This window comes from Hemicordylus capensis, chromosome 3 (assembly GCF_027244095.1).
Source record: "Hemicordylus capensis ecotype Gifberg chromosome 3, rHemCap1.1.pri, whole genome shotgun sequence".
NCBI lineage: Eukaryota > Metazoa > Chordata > Lepidosauria > Squamata > Cordylidae > Hemicordylus > Hemicordylus capensis.
The window spans coordinates 99,888,136-99,911,309 of NC_069659.1; the positions used below are offsets into that span (position 1 = coordinate 99,888,136).

A 23,174-nucleotide genomic window follows, 5' to 3' on the forward strand; every position below is an offset into this window, starting at 1 on the left:
AACTGGGGGTGGTGTGTGTTTTGGTTCAACCACGAACCCCCAAACCATCAAACCAAACCTCCAAACTGATTTGCAGATCCCTAAGTGTCAGTAGGCATGTGGATAAAAGTGATCCGGTTACATAAGAACAGTCTGCTGGATCAGTCCCAAGGCACATCTGCTCCCCTGCAACTGGTTTTGAGAGGCATCCAGCCTTTGAGGCTGGAGATGGCCTGAAGCCCTCCGACTAGTAGCCATTGATAGACCTCTTCTTCATGAAGTTATCAAAACCCCTCTTAAAGGCATCCAAATTAGTAGTCAACACCACTTCTTGTGGCAGAGAATTGCACAAGTTGATTATGCATTGTGTGAAAAAGTACTTCTGGACCTAATTTTCTTGGCAATCAATTTCATGGGATGACCCCTGGTTCTGGTGTTATGGGTGAGAGAGATAAAATTATCTCTATCCACTTTCTCTACACCATGCATGATTTTATAGACCTCTATCATGTCTTCCTGCAGTTGTCTTTTTTCTAAACTAAAAAGCCCCAGGTGTTATAGCCTTGCCTCATAAGGAAGGTGCTCTAGGCCCCTGATCATCTTGGTTGCCCTCTTCTGCACCTTTTCCAGGTCGACAATATCCTTTTTTAGATGTGGTGACCAGAATTGTATGCAGTACTCCAGGTGTTGTGGCTGCACCATAGTTTTGTATAAGGTCATTATAATATTAGCAGTTTTATTTTCAGTCCCCAGCCTAATGATCCCTAGCATGGATTTGGCCTCTTTCACAGCTGCCGCATATTGAGTTGACACTTTCAACGAGCTGTCCACCACGACCCCAAACTGCCTCTCCTGGTCAGTCACCGACAGCTCAGACTCCATCAGCGTATATGTCTTTCTTCAACGTGGTTTCTGTCTTTTACACAAATGGGCTATGCACCTGCGCAGAGACCTCGTCAGAACCTAATAAGCTCAATTCTCCTGCTTTGGGCAGGAACCCCGCCCCCAGCCGCTATATGCGGCTGTGCCACTCCTCATCTCCTCAGTCTTTCATCATCTGCATTTCAGTTAATATTGTGGAATCTGCAGCTTGGCTATAAGTAGGATTATTATCTAACCCCTTGTTGTTTTCTTCCTGCTTTCCTTCTCATTTCTTCCTTTATTTCTTATTTTTGACGTAGTAGTGTTTTTATTCTTGGTGTTTTGTTTTTTACAGGTTTTTCCCTCTTTTTAGAGCTCCTATCCTGGCTAGGACGGAGCTTGGTGGCCGGTGGGCCTAAGGCGCTTATTACAGGCATTACGAACTTCAAGAAATGCGTTTGTTGCGGATCTAAGATCCCTTCCCCCAATACTCATACTGCAAGTGTCTTTTGTGCCTGGGATAATCCCACATTGTCGAGACCTGCCAGAGGTTTATGAAGCAGGCTTGAAAGAATAGGGCTTCTCACCTGCACGCAACCCTGTGGGACTTGGCTGTCCGTTCTTTGGAAGCCTTATCGTTGAAGCAGTCCATAAGATGGCTTCTTCGGCACAGTCAGAGCGTTCGGAATCCGCTCCTGTAGAGGTCGAAAACCCTGTCTCAGTACCGGTTTCTGCATCTCCCATTGTCAGTCCCTCAACAGTTTTGAGCACTTTGGTGCGTTCTGAGGACTTGCCTCAGGGTCCTCTGCCTGCTGTGCTGGATACTTCTCCGACTCCTTCGATGTCAAAGCCGAAGAAAAAGCAGAAGCCGAAGTTGCCTCATGATTTGCTGGTGGGTCAACACCTCCCTCCTATTCCGAGGAAAAGGAAGACTGCATCGGTTCCTGTGTCGGAGGCCCTTTTGGCCAAGAAGCCAAAGAAGCCTAAGTTGGACTCATCAAGGGCTTTGGCTCCACCAGTACCGATGTCATCAGTTTACGTTCGACCTAGCTTGCCGCAGACCAGGGACTCCTTTGCCTTGGTGCCTGATCGTGCCTGCACGAACAAAGAACTGTCGGTGGCAACTGATGAACCTGAATACGCTTCATCCGAGGAAGAGGTGTATTCCCCGGACAAGCCCACTGAAGACGTGTTGTGGCTGCCTCAGCGTTGTTTGTCTCCTCAGCATTGACAGGAACGTCTCCCTCCTAGGGATCAAAGTCCCCGTTGGGACTCGGAAGATTGCTCCTCTGAATATAGACAGGATCAGGGCTGGGACCGTCATCGGGATCCATATGCGGATCAGTACTATATGCCAGAGCAACGTTCCCCCTTGGAGAAGGTTGAGCCATCCTCTTATGGTTTTTGGCCCCCGGACTCGGGGACATATGGACGTTACCAAGTGGACTATCGTTCGGACTACTCAGACTATGCTAAACCTCTTTGTGGCTCTTGGTACCTGGAGGGCCCTGCATATGGGAGACCCGGAATTGTTCAGGATTGGCATGAGTCCCCCTCATACTTGGAGGGGATGCCTCATTCTCGATCCCCACAACACTCCCCTCAAGTTCGGCCGGAGTGACGCAATTCTCACTCTGCAACTCCGGTTCCGCAACAGCCATCACTGCCTGTTCAGGTGCTGTCAGCGGAACCTCCTGCCTCAGTACTGAACATTATGGAAAGCAAGCCAGAGTCCCCTACGATTTTGATGGCCTTGGCCCAGGGCTCTTTGACACCTCCTGAATCAAACTGTGAAAGCGATCCTAGTTCTCGGGGATTGGAAGCTGTTTCCCCAGGGTCATCCCCTTTGGACATACAATCAGATTTGAAGCCTGTTTCTCTGTCAGAGGACTATAAGCAGTATTCCGTGTATGTGACCCATATGGCTTCTACCCTGGGAGTAAGCCTCGGTACACAACAGAAGAGGGAATTGGATCCCTTGTTCAGCCTCATTGATGCTTAGGCCAAGGTACCAGCTGCTTTACCCCTTAACTTGGTCCTGCGGGGTCATTGGAAAAAGCCTGTGATTCTTTCACAACCCAGTAGGCACTTGCAGAACTTCTATAGGGTGCAACCACAGGATGATACAGCTTTCTTAAAGAATAAGCCTACCCCTAATTTTATTGTTGTTGAGGCATCTCTGCAGAAGGCCAGGGGTCACAGCCAGTCGATGCCAGGTGACAAGGAGGGCAGAAAGTTGGACTCCTTTGGGAGGAGGCTTTACTCGGCCTCGGTTCTTCACTCATGAGTGGCCAACTATCAGGCCTACAATGCCTGTTATAATCACTTTCTGTGGGAGAAGGTGGCCCTCTTTTTGGATCTACTGCCACATGACAAGTGTGATTCGGCTAAGGTGTTCCTCCGAGAGTTGATACAAGTGGCAAAACAAGAACTCTACTTAGCTAGACACTCAGTGGAGTGCATGGTCAAGATGATGGCCTTGTCTGTGGCTCTCAGGCAGCATGCCTGGCTGGCTGTGTTCCTCTGGACTGACCTACAAGGTCCGCGCTAGGGTTGAGGACCTTCCCTTTGAGGGTTCTAGCCTCTTCATGGAACAGGTGGATGACACGCTTCAAAAAGTCCAGAAGCTGAGAACCATGGCGAGGTCCATGTCTTATTCTTCTTCAACCCCCAAGCCACAGAAGCCTTCCAGTTGGTCCCCTTATCAACAACAGAAGGCCCCTTCTCAGCAGCAGTCTTCGTCCGAACGTTCCTTTCGTGGCAACAAGTACCAGTCATGATACAAGTCAGGCCTCCAGCCTAGTAAGCCGGTCTTTCAAAAACCGTGCCTGAACACCTTTCCAAAGAAACAGTGACTTGGGGAGCTTTCAGACTCTCCTGGCCCCATTACTGGCGAGCTGGGACAAGGTGACCACGGACCAGTGGGTCCTCACGGTCATACGTTTGGACTACGTCCTCGAGTTCTGTGGGACGTCACCCGTATCCGGGGTCGTGACTACTCCATATACTCTGGAATTGGCCCAGGAAGTCTCCTCTCTCCTGTCAAAATATGCAATAGAACGGGTCGCTAATTCAGAGAGTCTCGATTTCTATTCCCTGTACTTTATTGTGCCGAAACCGGATGGAGGTCGGTGTCCTCTATTGGACCTCAGAGACCTGAACAGGTACCTGCTGTAAAGGCTGTTCCAGATGCTGTTGGTGCCGACTATACTGGCCATCCTGAAAAAGGACATGTGGATGGTCTCCCTAGACATGAAGGACACTTATTATCACGTCTCATTACGCCCTCAGCATCAACGCTTCCTGCGCTTCCAGATTAGGGGGAACTGCTATCAATTCAAAGCCTTGCCATTTGATTTCATGATGGCACCTAGGGTTTTTACAAAATGCCTAGGGGTGGCTTTCCTGCAGGAATGAGGGTTACAGGTCCTGCTGTTTTTGGACGATTGGCTCATCCTGGCGAGCACCATATGAATGGTCCTGGACACTGTCAAGACAGTCATGGATACCCTGCAGGGTCTGGGTTTCCAGATCAAAAGGATTTCTCTGAATTTTCAGAATATTTCTCAGAGGATTTTTCTGAGTTTCGAGAAATCTCAGCTGGAACCAACCCACAGGATACAGTTCATAGGGCTGATCTTCGATGCGGCCTTGGAGAAGGTCTTCCTCCTGGACACCCACATACATACTCTCAGGAGGCTGGCCACTGTCTAGAAATAGCCAGGGGCCCACAGACTATGCTTTCAGTGCAGCGCTTGTTGAGGCATATAGCTGCCACCACTTATGTGCTCCCTCAAGCACTCCTTTGGATGTGCATCATTCAAAGGTGGTTCTTGGACGTATTTGATCCCCTTTGGGATCCGGCTCATTTGGAGCACACACCCCCTCGGTGGGTGCGAGAGACTGCGGCATGGTGTGCCAAGAACGCCATCTGAACATCAGCGCCCCTTTCCAGGCTCCTGGTCACGTTGGGTGATTACAACCGACGCATCAGAGCTTGGTTGGGGGGGCACACTTGGATGAATTTCGCCTGAGTGGACATTGGTCCCCCAGGGAGAGAATCCAGTGCATCAACTATTTGGAGTTCTTGGTCCTAAAAAACAAATTGTTTTTTAATTTGCTGTGTTTTTAAAAAATTGTTTTTGTTTTTAACAAACGTTTTACCTTTGTTTTTATCTGGTTGTAAACCGCCGAGAGACGTACGTTTTGGGCGGTATAAAAATATGTTAAATAAATAAATATTGAATGCACTCAAAGGGTTTGGGCAGTATAAAAATATGTTAGATAGATAGATAGATAAATATTGAGTGCACTCAAAGGGTTCTTGCCCGTGATTGTGGATTGCTCGGTGACAATACAAACGGACAATATGACAGCGAAAGCCTATGTCATTTGGCAGGACAGCACGTCTTCGAGGAGCCTTCTGTTCCTGTCACTGGACCTTTGGTACTGGTGCATGACACACGCGGTATCACCTCATGCAGTCTACATCCAGGGTTCCCTGAATGTCCAGGCGGACACGTTGAGCCGAATGATGATGGTCTCCCATGAGTGGACCTTGGACCACGGGGTTCTCAGGGACCTATTTGTAAAATGGGGTATTCCAACTCTGGATCTGTTTGCTTCCCAGGACAATGCTCGATGTGCCCTCTATTCTTCCAGGGGAGGGGAAGGCGAGAGCTCTCTAGGAGATGCCTCCATCCTATCTTGAATGGGCCCTCTACTGTACATGTTCCCTCCGTTCCCCCTCATTCTGAGGGTCCTGCACAAACTGAGGATGGATCGTGCCAGGGCCATCCCGATAGCTCCATGATGGCCCAGGAGGCCGTGGTTTCCGACCCTGAGGCGGCTGGCAGTGGCTTGGATGTGCCTTCCCGCCCTTCTGGACCTGCTGTTGTGGGAGGGGCAGATGGGTGCTCCACCTGGATGTCCAGCCCCTGCACCTGACAGCCTGGAGGGTCCTGCCAACTTCCCGCTAAGACTCAGGGGAATTTTGCTTGTGGCCAGGAAGCAGTCCACAAGAAAACCTATGGCCATAAGTGGACTCACTTCTGCTCCTTTGCTGCTTTGCATGGGTTTGATGCATCGCTTTGTGCAGGATGTCATTGCATATCTGCACTCCCTTAAAGAGTCTGATTTGAAACTCTCGTCCCTTAGGGTACATTTAGCTGCCATTGTGGCACATTCTCCAACAACCCGGGTTTCTTGATTTAAATACCCGTTAGTTAAATGCTTCCTGAAATCCGAAACAGATTGTGAGGAGCTCCAGAAGGATCTCTCCAAACTGATTGAGTGGGCATTAAAATGACAAATGTGCTCAGGGTTAGCAAGTGTAAATGTTAGCAAGTGTAAAGTGATGTGTATTGGGGCAAAAACCCCACATATATGCTGATGGGGTCTGAGCTATCAGTAAATGACCAGAAAAGAGATCTTGGGGTCGTGGCGGACAGCACATTGAAAGTGTCCATTCAGTGAGTGGCAATTATTAAAAAGGCAAATTCCATGCTAGGGATCATTAGGAAGAGGATTGAAAATAAAAATCCTAATGCTATAATGCCCTAATACAAATCTATGGTGTGGCTACATTTGGAGTACTGCATACAGTTCTGGTCACCATATCCTAAGGAGGACATTGTAGAGCTGGGAAAGGTGAAGAAGAGGCAATCAAGATGATTGTGGCCTGGAACATCTTCCTTATGAGGCAAGGCTGCAGCATCTGGGGCTTGATTTTTTAGTTTGGAAAATTGTGGACTATGCGAAGACATAATAGAGGTGTATAAAATAATACATGGAGTAGAGAGGGTGGACAGAGAACCTTTTCTCCTCATAACACTAGAACCAGGGGTCATCCCGTAAATATAAGAACAACAACATTAGAAGAGCACTGCTGAATCAAGCCCAAGTCCCATCCAGTCCAGCATCTTGTTTCACACAGTGGCTCACCAGATGCCTTTGAGAAGCCCATAGGCAAGAGGTGAGGGCATGCCCTTTCCCTTGCTGTTGCTCCCCTGCAACTGGTATTCAGAGGCATATTGCCTCTGAGGCTTGAGGTGGCCTATAGTCTCCAGACTAGTAGCCATTGATAGACCTGGCCTCCATGAATTTGTCTAAGCCTCTTTTAAAGCCACCCAAGCTAGTAGCCATCACCACATCCTGTGGAAGAGAATCCTATAGATTAATCACCACGAATTGTGTGGTGACGCAAATAGTCTGTACGCGTGCGCAGAGGCCTGAAGTGGGTCTCTGCCGGCACAGCCTGTCATTTGGGAGGCCATTGGGAGTAGGGGGGCTTGGAGGAGCCACCGCCCCCAGCTCCTGATTTCTAAAGGTTAAAAGGAGCCTTTCTCCCACCCACCCTGCCCCGCATTACTGGGGAATCCTCCTTTACTTGTAAAGGGGAATCCTCACCAGATTCTCCTTTACAAGTGAAAGCCAACTTGATGACTGAACCAGACCGAACCTGGGCCAGTTCGAATCCCGGCCAGATTCAAACCAAGCCAGTCTCATGGCCAGCTTACACACCCCTAGATCCTTGAGTGATCCAGGGGTATTCACACAGCCCACCCACCATCCCCACTGCAGTTTGAGGCTTAATTACGTTAATCATTCTCTCTCACTTACCATCTCAGTTTCCAGAAGCTGAGACTCTAACCACCCTTTCTAAAGGCAGCGCATGAGTGTGTGGGCAGAGCTATAGGGTTGTGTGGAGTTTTTGAAGTCTGAAAGAGGCAGCTGCTGTGTGTGCACACCGCCCATTAGTGTGAATATCCCTTGATCATTCAGGGATCACAGGTAAGCAACCTGTTCTTCTGTTGGCAGATGGAAAGACAAATGGCCAAGCAGGGTGCAAGATCCATCTAAGGAGATAAAATTTCCAAGATGAGACCTCAACCAGGGCTGTGGTCTTGTGGCGGGGTGGGGATCAGGGGTAGAAAAAGTAGTTGAGGTCCTAACAGGGTCATTCTTGGATGTGGAGGAGGCCCAGATAACATACATAGGAACATAGGAAACTGCCATATACTGAGTCAGACCATTGGTCTATCTAGCTCAGTATTGTATTCACAGACTGGCAGCGGCTTCTCCAAGGTTGCAGGCAGGAATCTCTCTCAGCCTTATCTTGGAAAAGCCAGAGAGGGAACTTGAAACCTTCTGCTCTTCCCAGAGCAGCTTCATCCCCTGAGGGGAATATCTTGCAGTGCTCACACATCAAGTCTCCCATTCTTATGCAACCAGGGCAGACCCTGCTTAGCTATGGGGGCAAGTCATGTTTGCTACCACAAGACCAGCTCTCCTCTCAATTAATTAATTAATTAATTTCATTTATTCATAGTGTTGCCAGATCCAGATTTCATTTATTCATAGTGTTGTCCAGATCCAGATTTCATTCCAAGTTATCCAGATATTGATTCCAGTCCAACAGATCACTACAAATGTGTGTGGTGGTTTTTGTTTTTGATTTTCTAATTTATTTTTAATGACTGTTTACATGTTATGACTGTTTTATTCAGTTCTGTGTTTAAGCTGTTGGTCACTGCTCTGGTTTTCTAAGACAAAGGGCAGTATACAAATGTAAATAGGCCTGTGCAAAATCAGATTGGAGAGTTTGGATCCAAACCAGTTTGGATCAGACTTCTCCAACCCTCCCCCCCCCCAAATCAGAGCTTTCTGGTGTGTGTGTGTGTGTGTGTGTGTGTGTGTGTGTGTGTGTGTGTGTGTGTGTGTTGGTTTTTTTTACTTTTGCTATCATGACTGGGGAGGGGAACCCATCTTCTGCCTGCCTTTTTAAAAAACTAGTTTTTTAGCCCATTCACTCACATGCTAGTTATTTAGTCCATTCACTCACATGCAGCCCATTTTGAGGTTTTTCCTTCGATTCGCTGGTGAGGTAACTTCCACTTAGATTCCCTAATGTTACCTCACTTCCCTGCAACTATCTGGTTTTATGTTAGTTTTCGTGGTTACTTAAAAAATTTTCTTCGGGTTTGTCTGATCTGATCCCAACTTTTGTGACCATGCATGCAGAGGGTTAGTAAATAAATACAATGAAGAGACACATGAAGAGTCACATGGGGACTCTTCAGACATTTCTGGGGATTAGGAAAATAATCAAATGCTCTTGCTTGGCAAGCTAAATATGCACACCCTGCATCTCAGGGTTCTTCCTCAAACTGATTAGGATCCTCCTAATTTTGCACAGGACCATCATGCAGGCCATGGATATGGCTGACGAACTACCTCAGCAGTGCTTTTTAGCATATTTATTGTTGTCTTACACATGAATAACTTTTTATCTGTTCTTTTTCAAAAGTCCTTGTTAATAACTATTCTTAAGTATTTATATGGATCAAGTACCACCAACTTATTAAAATATCTATATCTATCGAGAGGGGGGGAGGGAGAGAGAGATTAACTCAAAGTTATACTGTAGTTATCCCTTATCTTTCATATTACCTTATTTAATTTATTTACTTATAATAGGGCTATGATAACTGAGCCCCAGCTAACTGTGCAAAGAGGCACCTTTTAAATGTGATTATTCTCTTTATTGAGCAGTGGGAAATCAAATGGCCCTATCCAGCCCCAGCACAGCATTCCTCCAGTGGCTGTTGCTGGTGTCTTCTTTTTGATTGTGAGCCCTTTGGGGGTCAGGGATCCATCTTTATTTGATTTTATTTATTTCTCTATGAAAACCACTTTGGGGACTTTTGTTGAAAAGTGGTATATAAATATTCATACTAGTAGTATGAATAGTATATCTGACTGCCTTCTAGTGAGGAGATTCAGGCATTTGAATGCCTCTTGCAGTTTGCTGGTTGGATATGGTGCCATGTCCATGGTAGTCATTGATATTCTGCCACTTACAGGAACAATACTGGGAAAGCAGTTATCTTCTAGAAGTGAAGCAGGTGTTGTATTTATTTGGAGTCTAGGACTGAATAAAGCAATTGGGAAGGTGGCAGTAGGGGGATTGACTGATTCTGGGGGCACCAGTTTTGGACCCATGTTTTTTGTCATGACTTTCTTTGAAGTATCCTGTAGTGATCAGTCTCTTATCAGCCCCTCCTATCCCCTAAAGAGTAAACCAGAAGTTAACCCTGACTGACAGGGTGGTGAACTCTAGGGATCAGCCAACTAGTACACAAGGTGGGTGGGACCTAGAGAGCCATGAAGAGGAAGAGAAGTTTCCTTAGTTGAAGCTGGCTGGGAGTGCAGAGAGCAGAACATGTGGCCCTGAACTGCAGGAAAATCTCTCTGCAGGTCCGAGGAAAGCCAAGAGGACAGGAAATTTGAATCTTCTACCATGGTTTTTAGTAAGTTCAAGAAGGAAGCCAGGGCTTTTTGGCTTCTGGAAGTTAGTCTGTGGAAAGATTTGTTTAGTCAGACTGTGCGTTAGACTTTTGCTTGCTTTCATGTGCTTTGCATATCCCTGAAACCGTTCCATTGTTGTTTACCTGTAATGTAACTAAGCTAAGCCTGCACCCATCCAGCTAGGGTGTTGCAAAAGACTCTGCAAGCTTTAGGTGCTTTTGTATTTTCTTACATCCATGTTCCTTGCAACTGGGTAACCACAGTTTTTAAAGTGTGCCACCCCAACATCATCTGGGGTGCTTTTTGAAGTATTCTTGTAACCTTCTGAGTATTCCTTTTACCTGTAACTAAAAACTGAGAGAGCCTCAGACAGAAGCTGTCTGTAGTATTCTGAATAAAGTTGTTGTTGTTTTTTGTCCTTTGCATTTTGCAAGCTTCTCTGAGTGGATTTTTAACTCGTGTGATTAAAAAGGGGGCTTTTTCTCTGGTGGAACACACCTCATATGTTCAGCAACTACCAGTTTTCCCACCACGTGTAAGTTTGCATGTGGAAGGTTTTTGTATACTTTTTCAGTAGCAAAAGTAAGAGAGTTTCCCTGTTGATAATTGGATGTTGGTGGCAGTCTAAATCCTACCAAGATTACAGGAAAGTTTGAGGAGCAGCCTTTGCTAGGAAAGCATAGAGGGGGTGATTCAGCAGTTTCTTCCCCTTACATAGGCTTGCTCTGAGACAAAGGCTTGTAATCTGCTACACATCCCTAGATATTTTTGTCTATGGTTGGTGCTGAGGTGCTTCTTGAGGGTGTGCCTATAGGTTGGGCCAAGACTTGCAACAGCACAGTAGCATGAGGATAGCCTGTTGCACTGACTGTATCTGCATAGATGTCAGAAGGAAGAGATAGTTTCATGAAGGGTGTGAGCAGCAGCCACCCAAACATCTCTGCTGCTGCCTTGTGCTTCTGATCATAAAGTGTTTGTTCTCCTCAAAGGAGGGCTTATGGTGACATGCACAGCAGAATCATCTCCCCCCTTACCAACATGCAAAAGGCTTCTACATATATGGCTTCTGAATATTTATGGATTCCTGTTGGAAGTTGTTGTTGTTGTCGTCGTTATTAGTATTTATTAACACAGTCAGACAGATGTTATTGACTGGTTTGTTTTATCCAGACATCGAGTCCTTCCCAAGGACCTGGGATGGCTGAATTTTATTGTCAATGTTGTTGCAGTTGTTATAGATATTGTCGCAGAATATAGGCTGTTCCTAGTAAAGTTGCTTTTTGTAATTGGCTGATGGTGATTTCTGTGGCCCCTATGGTGTTGAGGTGCTCTTCAAGGTCTTTTGGAACTGCACCCAGGGCGCCAATTACCACTGGGATTATTTTGGTCTTTTTCTGCCACAGCCTTTCCATTTCAATTTGTAGATCTTTGTGTGTTGTGATTTTTTTTCTATTTCTTTTTCTTCTACTCTGCTATCACCTGGTATTGCTATGTCAATTATTTTGACTTGTTTTTCTTTCTTCTCGACTACAGTTATATCTGGTGTATTGTGTGGCAGATGTTTGTCTGTTTGTAGTTGGATTTCTGTTTGAAGTTGTTGTTGTTGTTGTTTTACATTTATTTTTACAAGTTGCTGAAGAGATGCCTCCTACAGTGTTGTGCTTGCATCCTTATGCTTGTGAAATGTTAGTAGTGATGGGCTCATGCTGTCATGGTGCCTGTGTTGCCCTGTGCAGTCACATTCTCAGAATCCTCTGTGCCCTCCCCACCAGGATAGGGATGGCTACAGCTATGTTTGTGGGGACTGCCTATTCTGGAATCTGGCATAATGTTGACAGTTTCTTGTGCCTCTTCCCCTGTGCCTTTGTGTTGTCTCCCTGGGCTGCAGCTGCACCTTCCACTCTATGGTATGGTTCCATTATGGTCTTCATGGAGTTTCAGAACTCTAAAAAGTATGAGTACGTAAGATCTGATGATACTCTTCCTCCTCATATGATGGGAATGCATATGTTTCCAGGCTATTGGGCACTCTTGTACTACTGTTGGATGCAACAGCTGGTAAGGGTTTATTAAGGGAGAGTCAGTCAGCCCTGCCCAAATATCTGGAAAAGTTGGGACACTTGGCTTAGACGGTAACATGGATGGCTTAAGCCAGTGTATGAAATGGAATTGGGTTGGGTACTGGGTATAGGGAGGTGCACTGGTGCTGCTGTCTCCCCTCTCTTTCCCGTAGTGGAACATTTGAATGCACAGATCTTGGTTCTGGAGTGGGTTGTTTGAGGGTTCTCCTCTGCTGTTGCATTGGTTGACATAAGGGATTCTGAGACTACTTTGGTTGGTGACTGCTGCTAGATGCTGTCTTTTTGACTCAGCTGCATGGACAGTTGGATCAATATTTGCTCTAGGTCAGAGGTTTCAAACCAGTTGTATGTGGTTCTCAGTAGGGCCTCAGCTATATGCTGGATTGATTTCCCTGTTCTTGTCCACTGTCTTCATGTCTTCTCCAGAGTTCTCCGCTGCCCCTGCATCTCTTCTGGAGTCTTCCTGAATCCTTCTGACAGAGTTCAGCCAGTTGCAAGCTCTGTCAGTGGCATGCACAGACAGCTTGCTGTTGGTTGGCAGTGGGCTGGCTGGCTGGCTGGCTGGCTCTGAGGAAGAGTGGCCTGAAGCATACCACATGTGCTTGTGTGTATGTTTGTCGACACTGCTTTTCTTCAAGGCTCCTTGTCCTCACCAAGGCTCCTTGCTCTTCTTTGTCCCTGCGTCACCCTCTGCCAGCCACCGTCTTCCTTTTCTCCTCTTTTGTACGTGCATGCTTGCTTGCCGCCACCACCACTTCTTTTCAAGGCTCCTTGCCTCTTCAAGGCTTTCTCATTCTTGCATCTTTCTGCCCAGAGTCTAGGCTCTACTCTTTCCATTGTTTGCTGCTGTTCTGGAACAAGGGCAAGACTGTGCACTCTCTCCATGAGGAAACTCTGCCTTGGGCTGCTGGATGTTCTCAGCATTGCCTAAACTCTTCATTCTCTGCTTTCTTGTGTGTAATTGTAAAACAGTTAAGGGAACACTGTTATAACTGACTTCTTAAAATTTGCTGCATACTGATAGTATTATAATCTGTAGCAAATTTTTCTGTGATGTAGAAGAGTGATTGCCTTGGATATGGAAATGTGTTGCTGCTTAGACATTTACAGATAATATATGAACCAAACTCCCTCCGGCACTGTGTAAACCAGTTACCAATCACTGGTTTTGGCATTGTTTGCCCTCCAATGTGTAAGTGCTAGCTGTTTTTATCTAATTTCCCCCCTCAGATGATCTATATAAAACAATGGCTATAAAGAAGAAAATTCAAAATTTTCTTCTGTTTAAGCTTTTGAAAATAACTTGCTATCTCTAAATATCTTGGTGTGTATAATTCTTGTTTGTTTTGTTGTTAAAATAATTGATGTAGCAATGATTATCTTCTAACAGATCTGAAGAGGGAAGCCAGTATCTGTCACATGCTGAAACATCCTCATATTGTTGAACTTTTGGAGACATACAGTTCTGATGGGATGCTCTATATGGTTTTCGAATTGTAAGTTTTTATTTATTTTGGTCATTCTTTACTTACAGTGTACAACCATTGATTAAACAAGCAGAAGTTAAATCTAACAAATTTTATACTACCAATTAACTTTGTATTTCAAAATATTTAATTTGTTATTCAATATTTCAAATCAGTTCTTTATGGTGTAAGAATATATTTGAGGAAAATAAAATTGGATCAATATACTGAGTAATGAATGTCATATACATGTTTTCTGACAAAGCAGGACACTGTAGGGTTTTTCTACATATTTCTGCAAAGAATGCTTGGCTCACATTTTAATCTTTATTATAAAAAAGGTTGTGATCCAGCCCCAGTTGAGCCCTTTTGAGTCCTACTGATTTTCATGGAAGAGAATTAATCATGTTCTTAACTCCTATTTAAATCAGTAGGACATAAAAATGCTTCATGTCGGCTGGATCATTCTCAAGGACCAGAATCCAGAGGACTTGTGTGCTGCTGTCTTATGCAGATATAGTGGACTTTCTGCTGCTCCTCTAGCTGCCTATGCAGCCCCCTGAAAAAATAACACTCCAGCACTTTGAAACCATGTGCAATGTAGATTGGAGGATCTGGACAGGGAAGAAATAGGTAATTTCCATTCATGGCGGTCTGTGGATACATCATTATCCTCCTTCTTCTTATATATACTATATACAGAAATCAAAAAATTTTTTTACTTCTGTGCAAGATAGGAATTGCACAGCTTTTATCAGCAAAGCTTTTAAAATACCTAAACATTTAGATTTAGCGTTAGAACAGCACTGTTAAAAATACTGACTATTTCTTATTTATTTATTTATTTATTTGATTTTTATACGGCCCTTCCGAAATGGCTCAGGGCGGTTTCCAATTTAAAATAGAAACCATTAAAACTAATAACAATTAAAACAGAAATATAAATATGAACACCAATTTAAAAACATCTTAAAAACAATTAAACTATCAGAACAATTAAAACCCTGAAAAACCAGGTTAACGTTAGAACAATTAAAACTAATTAAAAACCCTGAAAGGCCAGGCCAAACAGATGGGTTTTAAGGGCTCTCTTGAAGGTCAGTAAGGAATTAAGATTGCGGATTTCTGCTGAGAGTGCATTCCACAGCCCGGGAGCAGCTACAGAGAAGGCCCGCCTCTGAGTTGCCACCAAACGAACCGGTGGTAACTGGAGACGGACCTCCTCAGATGACCTTAACGTGCGGTGGGGATCATGTAAAAGAAGGCGCTCTCTAAGATATCTCGGACCCAAGCCGTTCAGGGCTTTAAAGGTAATAACCAGCACTTTGTATTTTTCCTGGAAATATATCAGCAGCCAGTGTAACTGTTTCAAAACATGCATAATATAGTCTCTCTGGGTTGCCCTAGAAACCAGTCTGGCTGCCGCATTCTGAACTAACTGAAATTTCCAGACTACACACAAAGGCAGCCCCATATAGAGCACATTGCAGTCGTCAAGCCGGGAGGTTACCAGCTGATATCACCACTGTTTTGAGGTCACCCTCTTCAAGGAATGGATGCAGCTGTTGAATCAGCCAAAGCTGATAGAAAGCACTCCTGGCCATGGCCTCCACCTGAGATACCAGGGTGAGGCCTGGGTCCAGGAGTACTCCCAAGCTGCGCACCTGCTCCTTCTGGGGGAGTGTAACCCCATCCAGCACAGAAAGAACTAACTCACCCCTCAGATTCTGAGCCCCCACAATGAGCACCTCTGTCTTGCTTGGATTCAGTTTCAATTTGTTATCCTTCATCCAGCCCATTAATGCCTGTAGGCAGGCATTTAGAGAATGAGTGCCATTTCCTGAAGATGAAAAGGAGAAGTAGATTTGGGTGTCATCAGCATACTGATAACACCCAGCACCAAACCTCCTGATGACCTCACCCAGCAGTTTCATGTAGATGTTAAAAAGCATTGGTGACAGAATGGGGACTCCATATAACAGCTCCCGTTTTGAAGAGCAACTGTCACCAAGCTCCACCATCTGGAATCTACCTGAGAGATAGGAACGGAAGCACTGCAAGGCAGTGCCCCCTATCCCCAATTCCCCCAGGTGATCCAGAAGGATACCATGGTCAATGGTATCGAATTCTGCCGAAAGATCCAGAAGAACCAGCAGAGCCACACTCCCTCTGTCGATTCCCCAGTAAAGCTTATCCATCAGGGCGACCAAGGTTGTCTCAACCCCATAGCCAGCTTTAATGCCAGTTTGAAATGGGTCTAGATAATCAGTTTCCTCCAAGACTGCCTGGAGCTGATCGGCTACCACTCTCTCAGTCATCTTGCCAACCAAGGGAGATTGGAGATTGGCCTGTAACTGTCCATCGCTAAGGGGTCCAGGGAAGGCTTCTTTAAGAGTGGTTTAACCATTGCCTCCTTCAGACAGGGGGGCACCCTAGCCTCCCTCAGCGATGTATTTATGATATTACCTAGGCCACTCCAACAATCTCCCTGCTAGATTGAAGCAGCCAGGTTGGGCAAGGATCCAGAGAACAGGTGGTAGGCCACACCGCCCCAAGCAGCTTGTCCACATCCTCAGGAGTCACAGATTGAAACTGATCCAATCTAATACTGCAAGAGAGATCGCTGGACACCTCCTCCATAGACCTTGCAGAAATAGTGGAGTCCAAGTCAGCCCGAATACAGGATATCTTGTTCTCAAAGAACCCATTAAAGGAATCACAGCAGAGCAACTCTGGGGACTGACTGGAAGTAGAAGGAGCAGAAACCAAACTCCTCACAACCCAGGATAGCTCCGCCGAGCGTGAACCTGCAACTGCAATACACGTAGACCAGAATCTTTTTCGCTGTGCGCCCTGCCACCGCATAAGCCTTCAAATGGGTCACATGCTGAATCCTGTCAGATTCGAACCGGGTTCTCCTCCACTTGTGCTCTAGTCGCCTACCCAACTGCTTCAGCCCCCGCAGCTCCTCAGTATGCCAAGGGGCCATTCTTGAAGCAGGTTGGAAGGGACGCTTAGGAGCAATCATGTCTGCTGCCCTGATGAGTTCCCTGTTCCAGGTTCCCACCAGGGCATTGACAGAATCACTGGCCACACCAATGTCAAAATCCTCCAAGGCCTTTTGAAATCCCACTGGGTCCAGCAGCCTTTATGGACGGACCATCTTAATAGGTCCACCACCCCTGCAGTGGTGGATTGCAGCTGTGAGACCAACCTTAACCAGATAGTGGTCCATCCATAACAATGGGGAAACCACCGGCTCCCCAACCCATGGAACACCCCCCTGATCCAAACAAAAGACCAAATCAAATGCATGGCCGGCAACATGGGTTGGTTCAGAAACTAAGTGGGATAGGCCTTTAGTTGTCATGGCTGCTATGAACTCCTGAGCCGCACCAGACAAGCCAGCCCCAAAGTGGATATTGAAGTCCTCCAGCACCAAAGGTCTAGGTGACTCCAACACCAACTCCACGACCAGCTCCATCAGCTCAGTTAGGGAGGCAGTTGGGCAGCGGGGTGGACGGTACACCAACAGAATCCCCAATCTATCCCTGGTTCCCAGCCTCAAAAATATGCACTCAATATAGTCTCACAGGGGCCCTGGTAAGGGAAATGGTATTCTTATGGGCCACAGCCACTCCAATTCCCCGCCCACTTCCCCTGGCCTGCTCCACGGCAGAGTAACCTGGTTGGAGAAGCTGAGCCCACACTGGACCACTCGCCTCACCCAACCAGGTCTCAGTTGTACATGCCAGGTCAGCTCCCTCATCCATGATCAAATTGTGGACAATTTCAGTCTTATTCTGAACTGACCTGGCATTGCAGAGGAGCAAGACCAGATTCTGTGGGCTGTTGGAGCTGCTCCCCGAGTCCAAAGAGTTGACAGAGCAGTTGGAAGTGAAAACAGTTAATAAATTACTGGTTTCCCTTCCCCTGTAACAGCCAGCTGCTCTTCCAGCACCAATTCTTTTATTCCCCACCACTACAGTAATAGCTGCCTCCAAACTGCCAGGCACACCCCCAGCACCATCCCTCTCAAGAGAGCCCAAACACATATCTGCAAAAAGCCTGGCCCAATCCACCCCCCCAGCCCTCAGTCCCACCCCCGAAGGCCCAGCCCCAAAGGCCGGCCCCTCTTTGGTGGCCGGCTTTGGCGGCCTCCTACAGGCAGCCTGATGGCTACGCTTTGGCGAACCTCCTTGCTTTTAAGCTTGCAAGCCCCAGAAGCCACTCCTCTCACAAGCAGCTCCCAGGACAGGCAGCAGGTGATAGAACTTCAGCAATCTGGGAGGCTTTCTTTACCAAAACCATAGTTGTCCCTATAAAAACAATTATGTTTTATGAAGACGTTTTTTAAATAATTAACTCACTAAAATATTTGGCTTTTGCAATTGGATTATAGACAGAAATGTTTGGAGATACTACCGTGTGTTGTTTCTTTCTTATCTTAATGTTAATTTTGTATGACTACATATTTCCAATGCACGCCTAACAAAGGAAATCAAGAAGCATAATTGGTCCTGACTTGAACATTAGGCAGCTCTCACAAATCGGTCATCTTTTAAATGAATTGGCATAGGCTCTTCAATCCAGTAATAAATGTTTTAAATGCTACAAACAGTTGTATCCCTTTTCTTACGCTAATGAGACACAGACGAAGAAGGGGTAAGGACAGATTTTGTTAAATCTTAGATGATTGTGGTATCTAGTCCCTAGATGAGTTTATGAAGAGCATTTTCTTATTTCTGGAAAGCACTAAGAGTTCTCATGTAGAACTAAATCACACTTGATTTATTGAGAGTTTGTCACCATCTAGTGGTGGGTTTCATTACACCATCAGATTCCAAAATGATAGAGTATGCTTATTTCTTAATTGTATGTATATATTTGCTGTAAGTTAAATATCTAATGCAGTTTCTAGGACATCAGACTAGAACTGCATTCTAAAAGGGTTTTAAAGAATTGGTGCAGTGTAACTGCCATGTTCATTCTACAATTTTCACAACAGTCAAATAAGTATTTTTTTGGAAAGAAATGATGATAGTCTATTCCACCGCTAGCAGAAAAGGAAAATAAAAATACCTATTAATGTTATAGATGTATAAAAGTTTTTTAGTTGAATTTTTAGATAATACGTTCAAAATGTGGAGTTGCGCTTTTCAAATTTCCCACACTCTGATGTGTGCAATCATTGCTCACATGGATTCCCACTCTCTTTGGAAAACAGTGTTTTCCATATAAGAAAAAATGTATTTGTAAAGTAGCTTTAGTGTTCCACGAATGCCCAGTAAATAGTTGAGCTGAAATGAGCAGCTGGAGCTCTCAAATATTTTATCTATAAGAAGGACATAGTGGTAAAGCAGACTTCAATCTACATTGTTCGTTGGTAAAATGGAAATGATTATTACTTGCTTTACATAATTGTAATGGATGAAGATAGTCTTTTTAAGAACTTTGTACACACACATGCTGTTCAAATAGAAGAATAACAATCCTTTCAACCTCTGATTTATTAGAATGTGAGGGAAATGCCTTCAGCATTTTACATATCCTCTTTAAATATCAAGGGCACCAAAAGAGCATGGCAGTGCGGCTTGTGAGTAGGCACACAACACTGGAAAAATCACAAAACCCTGGAAAAATAGCTGCTGTGGTATATTTAATATTTTCCAAAGCTTACTGTAATCTGATTTTGTATTCTACTTAATATGCAAAGGCAATAGGAATTTGGAAGTTGCAAGAGAATACTATTTTCCTACTTAGAGCTAATCTCAGTATAGGAAGAGACATGTATATTGTCATGTATAAAATGCTTTTTCTGCCACAAATGCATGTATTTAGCAGCCATTGCCATACAGGAAATCAGTAATATATAAAATAGTTGCACAGAAAGATTATAATAGAACAGGGGTTCCCAACTTGTGGCACTCCAGATGTTGCTGAACTACAACTCCCATCATCCCCCCAGATACAGTTTTTTGTGGCTGGAGATTATGGGCATTGTAGTTCAGCAACATCTGGAGTACCACAGGTTGGGAACCCCTGCAACAGAAGACAGAAGAGATGTTTCTTTGTTATATAGCTTTATTCTGAATATTAGGTATGAACAGACGTTATGCAGCCAATTTCTGTTTGCCTCTGCTTCTGCAATCTTTTCCTTCCCTCCCTCTGCACATAGTGTTTCACTGCAAACTCTGACATGGAGGCTAGGAGGGCAGTTACAGGGAAATGTGGTGAGTTGTGGATTGGTTAAGAACCTCTTTTATCTTCTACCACTTCTATACTGCATGTCTTCCTGTAGTGACACACTTTCCAGCAGAGAAGCAGTGGTAAACATTAATTGACCAGGTAATGTCTATATTGGATGCTCATATACACAGGACCATATCTGAATTGGATACTTCTATGTGCACTCAAAAATAGATGGGACAATTCTGTGGGTTTCTTTTCATATTCATATATTTATGAATAGATAAGGCTTATACTGTTTGATATTTTCAGACAAATTTTTGATTTGGATATAAGCATTCTCCTTAATTGGGAAATACACATAGAGGAATATGTGGCAAAAATGTATTTGAATGCCAAATAACTTGGATTTTTATTTAATACTACTAAATTTGTTTTTTTGCCGTAAAATGATTTTAGATCGCTTTATTTCTAACAGCCACTGATAAGCATCTAGATAACGATGGTTCATATTTGAGATCATTTCTCTAGAAATCTCTTACATTTAAATATATATATTTGCTGGTTGTATTTATAAAACCTGCATGTTTGTCTAGACTTTGGTAGCAAAATTGGTAAGGACTCGGAATACAGTGCACTGTTAACAAACTGAGTTTGTGTTTTAGTTTTTGGTTAGTATAATGTGTGAGGTTTTAAAGAATGAATTTTTGAAAGTATAACATTGGAATAGAGTTTTTGAAATCTATATTTTTAGTCTTTAAAATACATGTTTAATATATATTTTGCCTACAGTATGGATGGTGCAGATCTCTGCTTTGAAATTGTAAAGAGAGCGGATGCTGGTTTTGTATACAGTGAAGCTGTAGCCAGGTATGTATTCTTACTTTATTGTAACCTGTTGGTATTGAGGGGGATGAATAATTAATATTATTTAAATGCTCATTGAACACTCAGTACTAGGGAACTGGTTGTTGTTTTTTAAAGTTTATATTATATATATTCAGGATAAGCTACTTTATATATGTTGAAGAAATAAACTGAACTGAAGCATATAAAAGTTCAAAGTCTAGTGTGTTTGGTCTAATTTTGAACTTGCAACTGGATGAACTTAAATATTTGATGGTACGAAATGTGTTAGTGCTAGTACTGCCTCAGCAGTTTGTATCTGTATCACATTGCTGCTAGCATCATACTACCAATCATAGTTCATTTTAGAACTTCAGAAAACTAAGAAATATAAAAGAATCGAATGGCACAGTCCAGCCCAAGTTATACATTTATGTTGAGGGTGCAAAAGCTTTTCTGGATCAGATCCTGCATCCAACAGTGGTAATCCAGAAACTTGAATGAAATCTGTAAGCAAGTCATGAAGGCAACAGCCCTCCTTTCTTGGTTGCTGCCCCCAGCCAGGTGTGTAGCTATAATTGAGTGGATGGGTTAAAATAGGCCGCCAGCTCCTGAGGGCCCCACAGCTCCAGCCCTCCCTCTGAGGAGCCGCTGGGGAGAGGAATGAACACAGGCCCCCTCTCCCCTAGCTATGCCCTTGGCTGCCCCCCCCCCCCCGCAAGTGATATTCAGAGGCACACTGAATCTGCAGATAGACGTTCCATTAGGCCAGGGATGTCAAACTGTGGCCCTTCTGCAGATGTTGGCCTACAACTCCCATCATCCCTGGCTATTGGCCACTGTGGTTGAGGATTATGGGAGTTGTAGTCCAAAAACAGCTGGAGGGCCACAGTTTAACATCCCTGCATTAGGCAGTTATGGCTGGTAGCTGTTGATGGCTATGGCTGTGGCTAAAACTCTCTAATCCAGTGGTTGTAACCATATCGTATTGCTATAAATTCCATAAGTTAATTATGGACCGGGTCTCATGATCAGTGAGACCTGGTTTCTCCTGGTGAGCGGGAAGGGAGCCCTGGGTGGCCGGATTGGCCGCCCACATGATGGCTGGCTCTGAGACGGAGCCGGCGGGGGGGTTGGGGGGTGGGGGCCATGTGCCCCCCTCGAGTGCCAGTATACCCTGCGCGACTGCGCAGGGCATACTGGGGAGACCCCCAAGCCAGAAGGCTGCTTTTAAGCCTCCCGGCCTGGGGTCTACTCGTGAGTAGGCGCGGTGCGAAGGCGCGCCACGGCTACTCACGATCATAAAAAGCAGGTTTGCTGGAGCGCTCACTCCGCAAACCTGCTTTTTACCAGGAGTTCTCGAGTGGGTTACTCGCTCAAGAACCACCGGGCTCGGCTGCGAGCCCGGTGGTTCTTACAGTCACCAAAAATCAGGCTAGCCTCTGCTAGCCTGATTTTTGCTGATCGTGAGAAGCGCCCCTATGTGTTATATGTAGAAACTGCACTGACTTTAATAGGATATGATTTAAATATGGTTTACTCCTTTCCTGTTGAAATCACTGAGACTTAACATTTCTTAACTTGATGCATAAACTATTTGTCATTATTCCAGCCCTGACTAGTGATTCTAAGTCTGAAGATGTGAGACCTGGCTAGACCTAGCCCGTGACACCGAGTTAGAGCTTGAGAGAGTTCCAGAGATTGAGCCCCCTGAGACAGCACCTGTAGAGCCTTATCACCCACCCTCCCAAGCAACACGCTTGGAAATCTATTCCGCAGAGTAGTCAGCTCCTCACACACCATCACCCTCCCCACTAACTACTCATCCGCATCAGTGATCAGCTGGAGAGGAGGAGGAGTGCCAGTCTCCATGCCAGAGGGCTGCCCTTCAAGCCTGTTGCTCTTCAGGCAGAGAGGCACAGTCCAGTAGATATAGTTTGAGCTAAAAGATATGTAAGAGCTCAGTCTGCCTCTGGCTGTTATCAGATCAGTGTGTCCCACTGACTGGGCCATGGTGCTGTTCTGACCAACCCTGCCTTGCCTCAAAAATAAAAATAAAGAGAGATGGGTATCAAGATTCCTGCAGAACTAAAAAGCTTTAGCCATATTAGTCGATTTGAAAAGTCCCAAAGTCAGAGGTGGATATCTCCATGCTTTTCAAGAATACACAAAATTTGGGGAGTCTTTCTCCCACTGATTCGTCTTCATTCTGTCTGTGGCATAAGTATGTAAGCTTGACATATAGGTAACTGTTCAGATTAAAGGAATTTATTTAGGCAGCAATTAAGGAATAGTTTACATGAAATAAAGTAAGCTTACACATTACAATTGAACTATGGTTTACTGCTAAATCAGAAGCGAACTCAGCAGAGGCGTAACCAGGGTGGGGCAGGCAGGGCACGTGTCCTAGGCGCCAGTTGCAGGGGGGCGCCAAGTTCCTGCC

General features: G+C 45.0%; 1 protein-coding gene across 26 annotated transcripts in view; it reads left to right on the top strand.

The window, feature by feature from the left end:
* The window catches only part of CASK (calcium/calmodulin dependent serine protein kinase), a 402,451-nt gene that overhangs the window by 139,290 nt on the left and 239,987 nt on the right, over window positions 1–23,174 (top strand). For all 26 annotated transcript variants that reach the window (XM_053305461.1, XM_053305465.1, XM_053305452.1 and 23 more), the window contains 2 exons: window positions 13,621–13,726; window positions 20,678–20,755. In XM_053305461.1, the coding sequence (XP_053161436.1) occupies window positions 13,621–13,726; window positions 20,678–20,755 (184 nt within the window). The remainder of the gene's footprint in view (window positions 1–13,620; window positions 13,727–20,677; window positions 20,756–23,174) is intronic.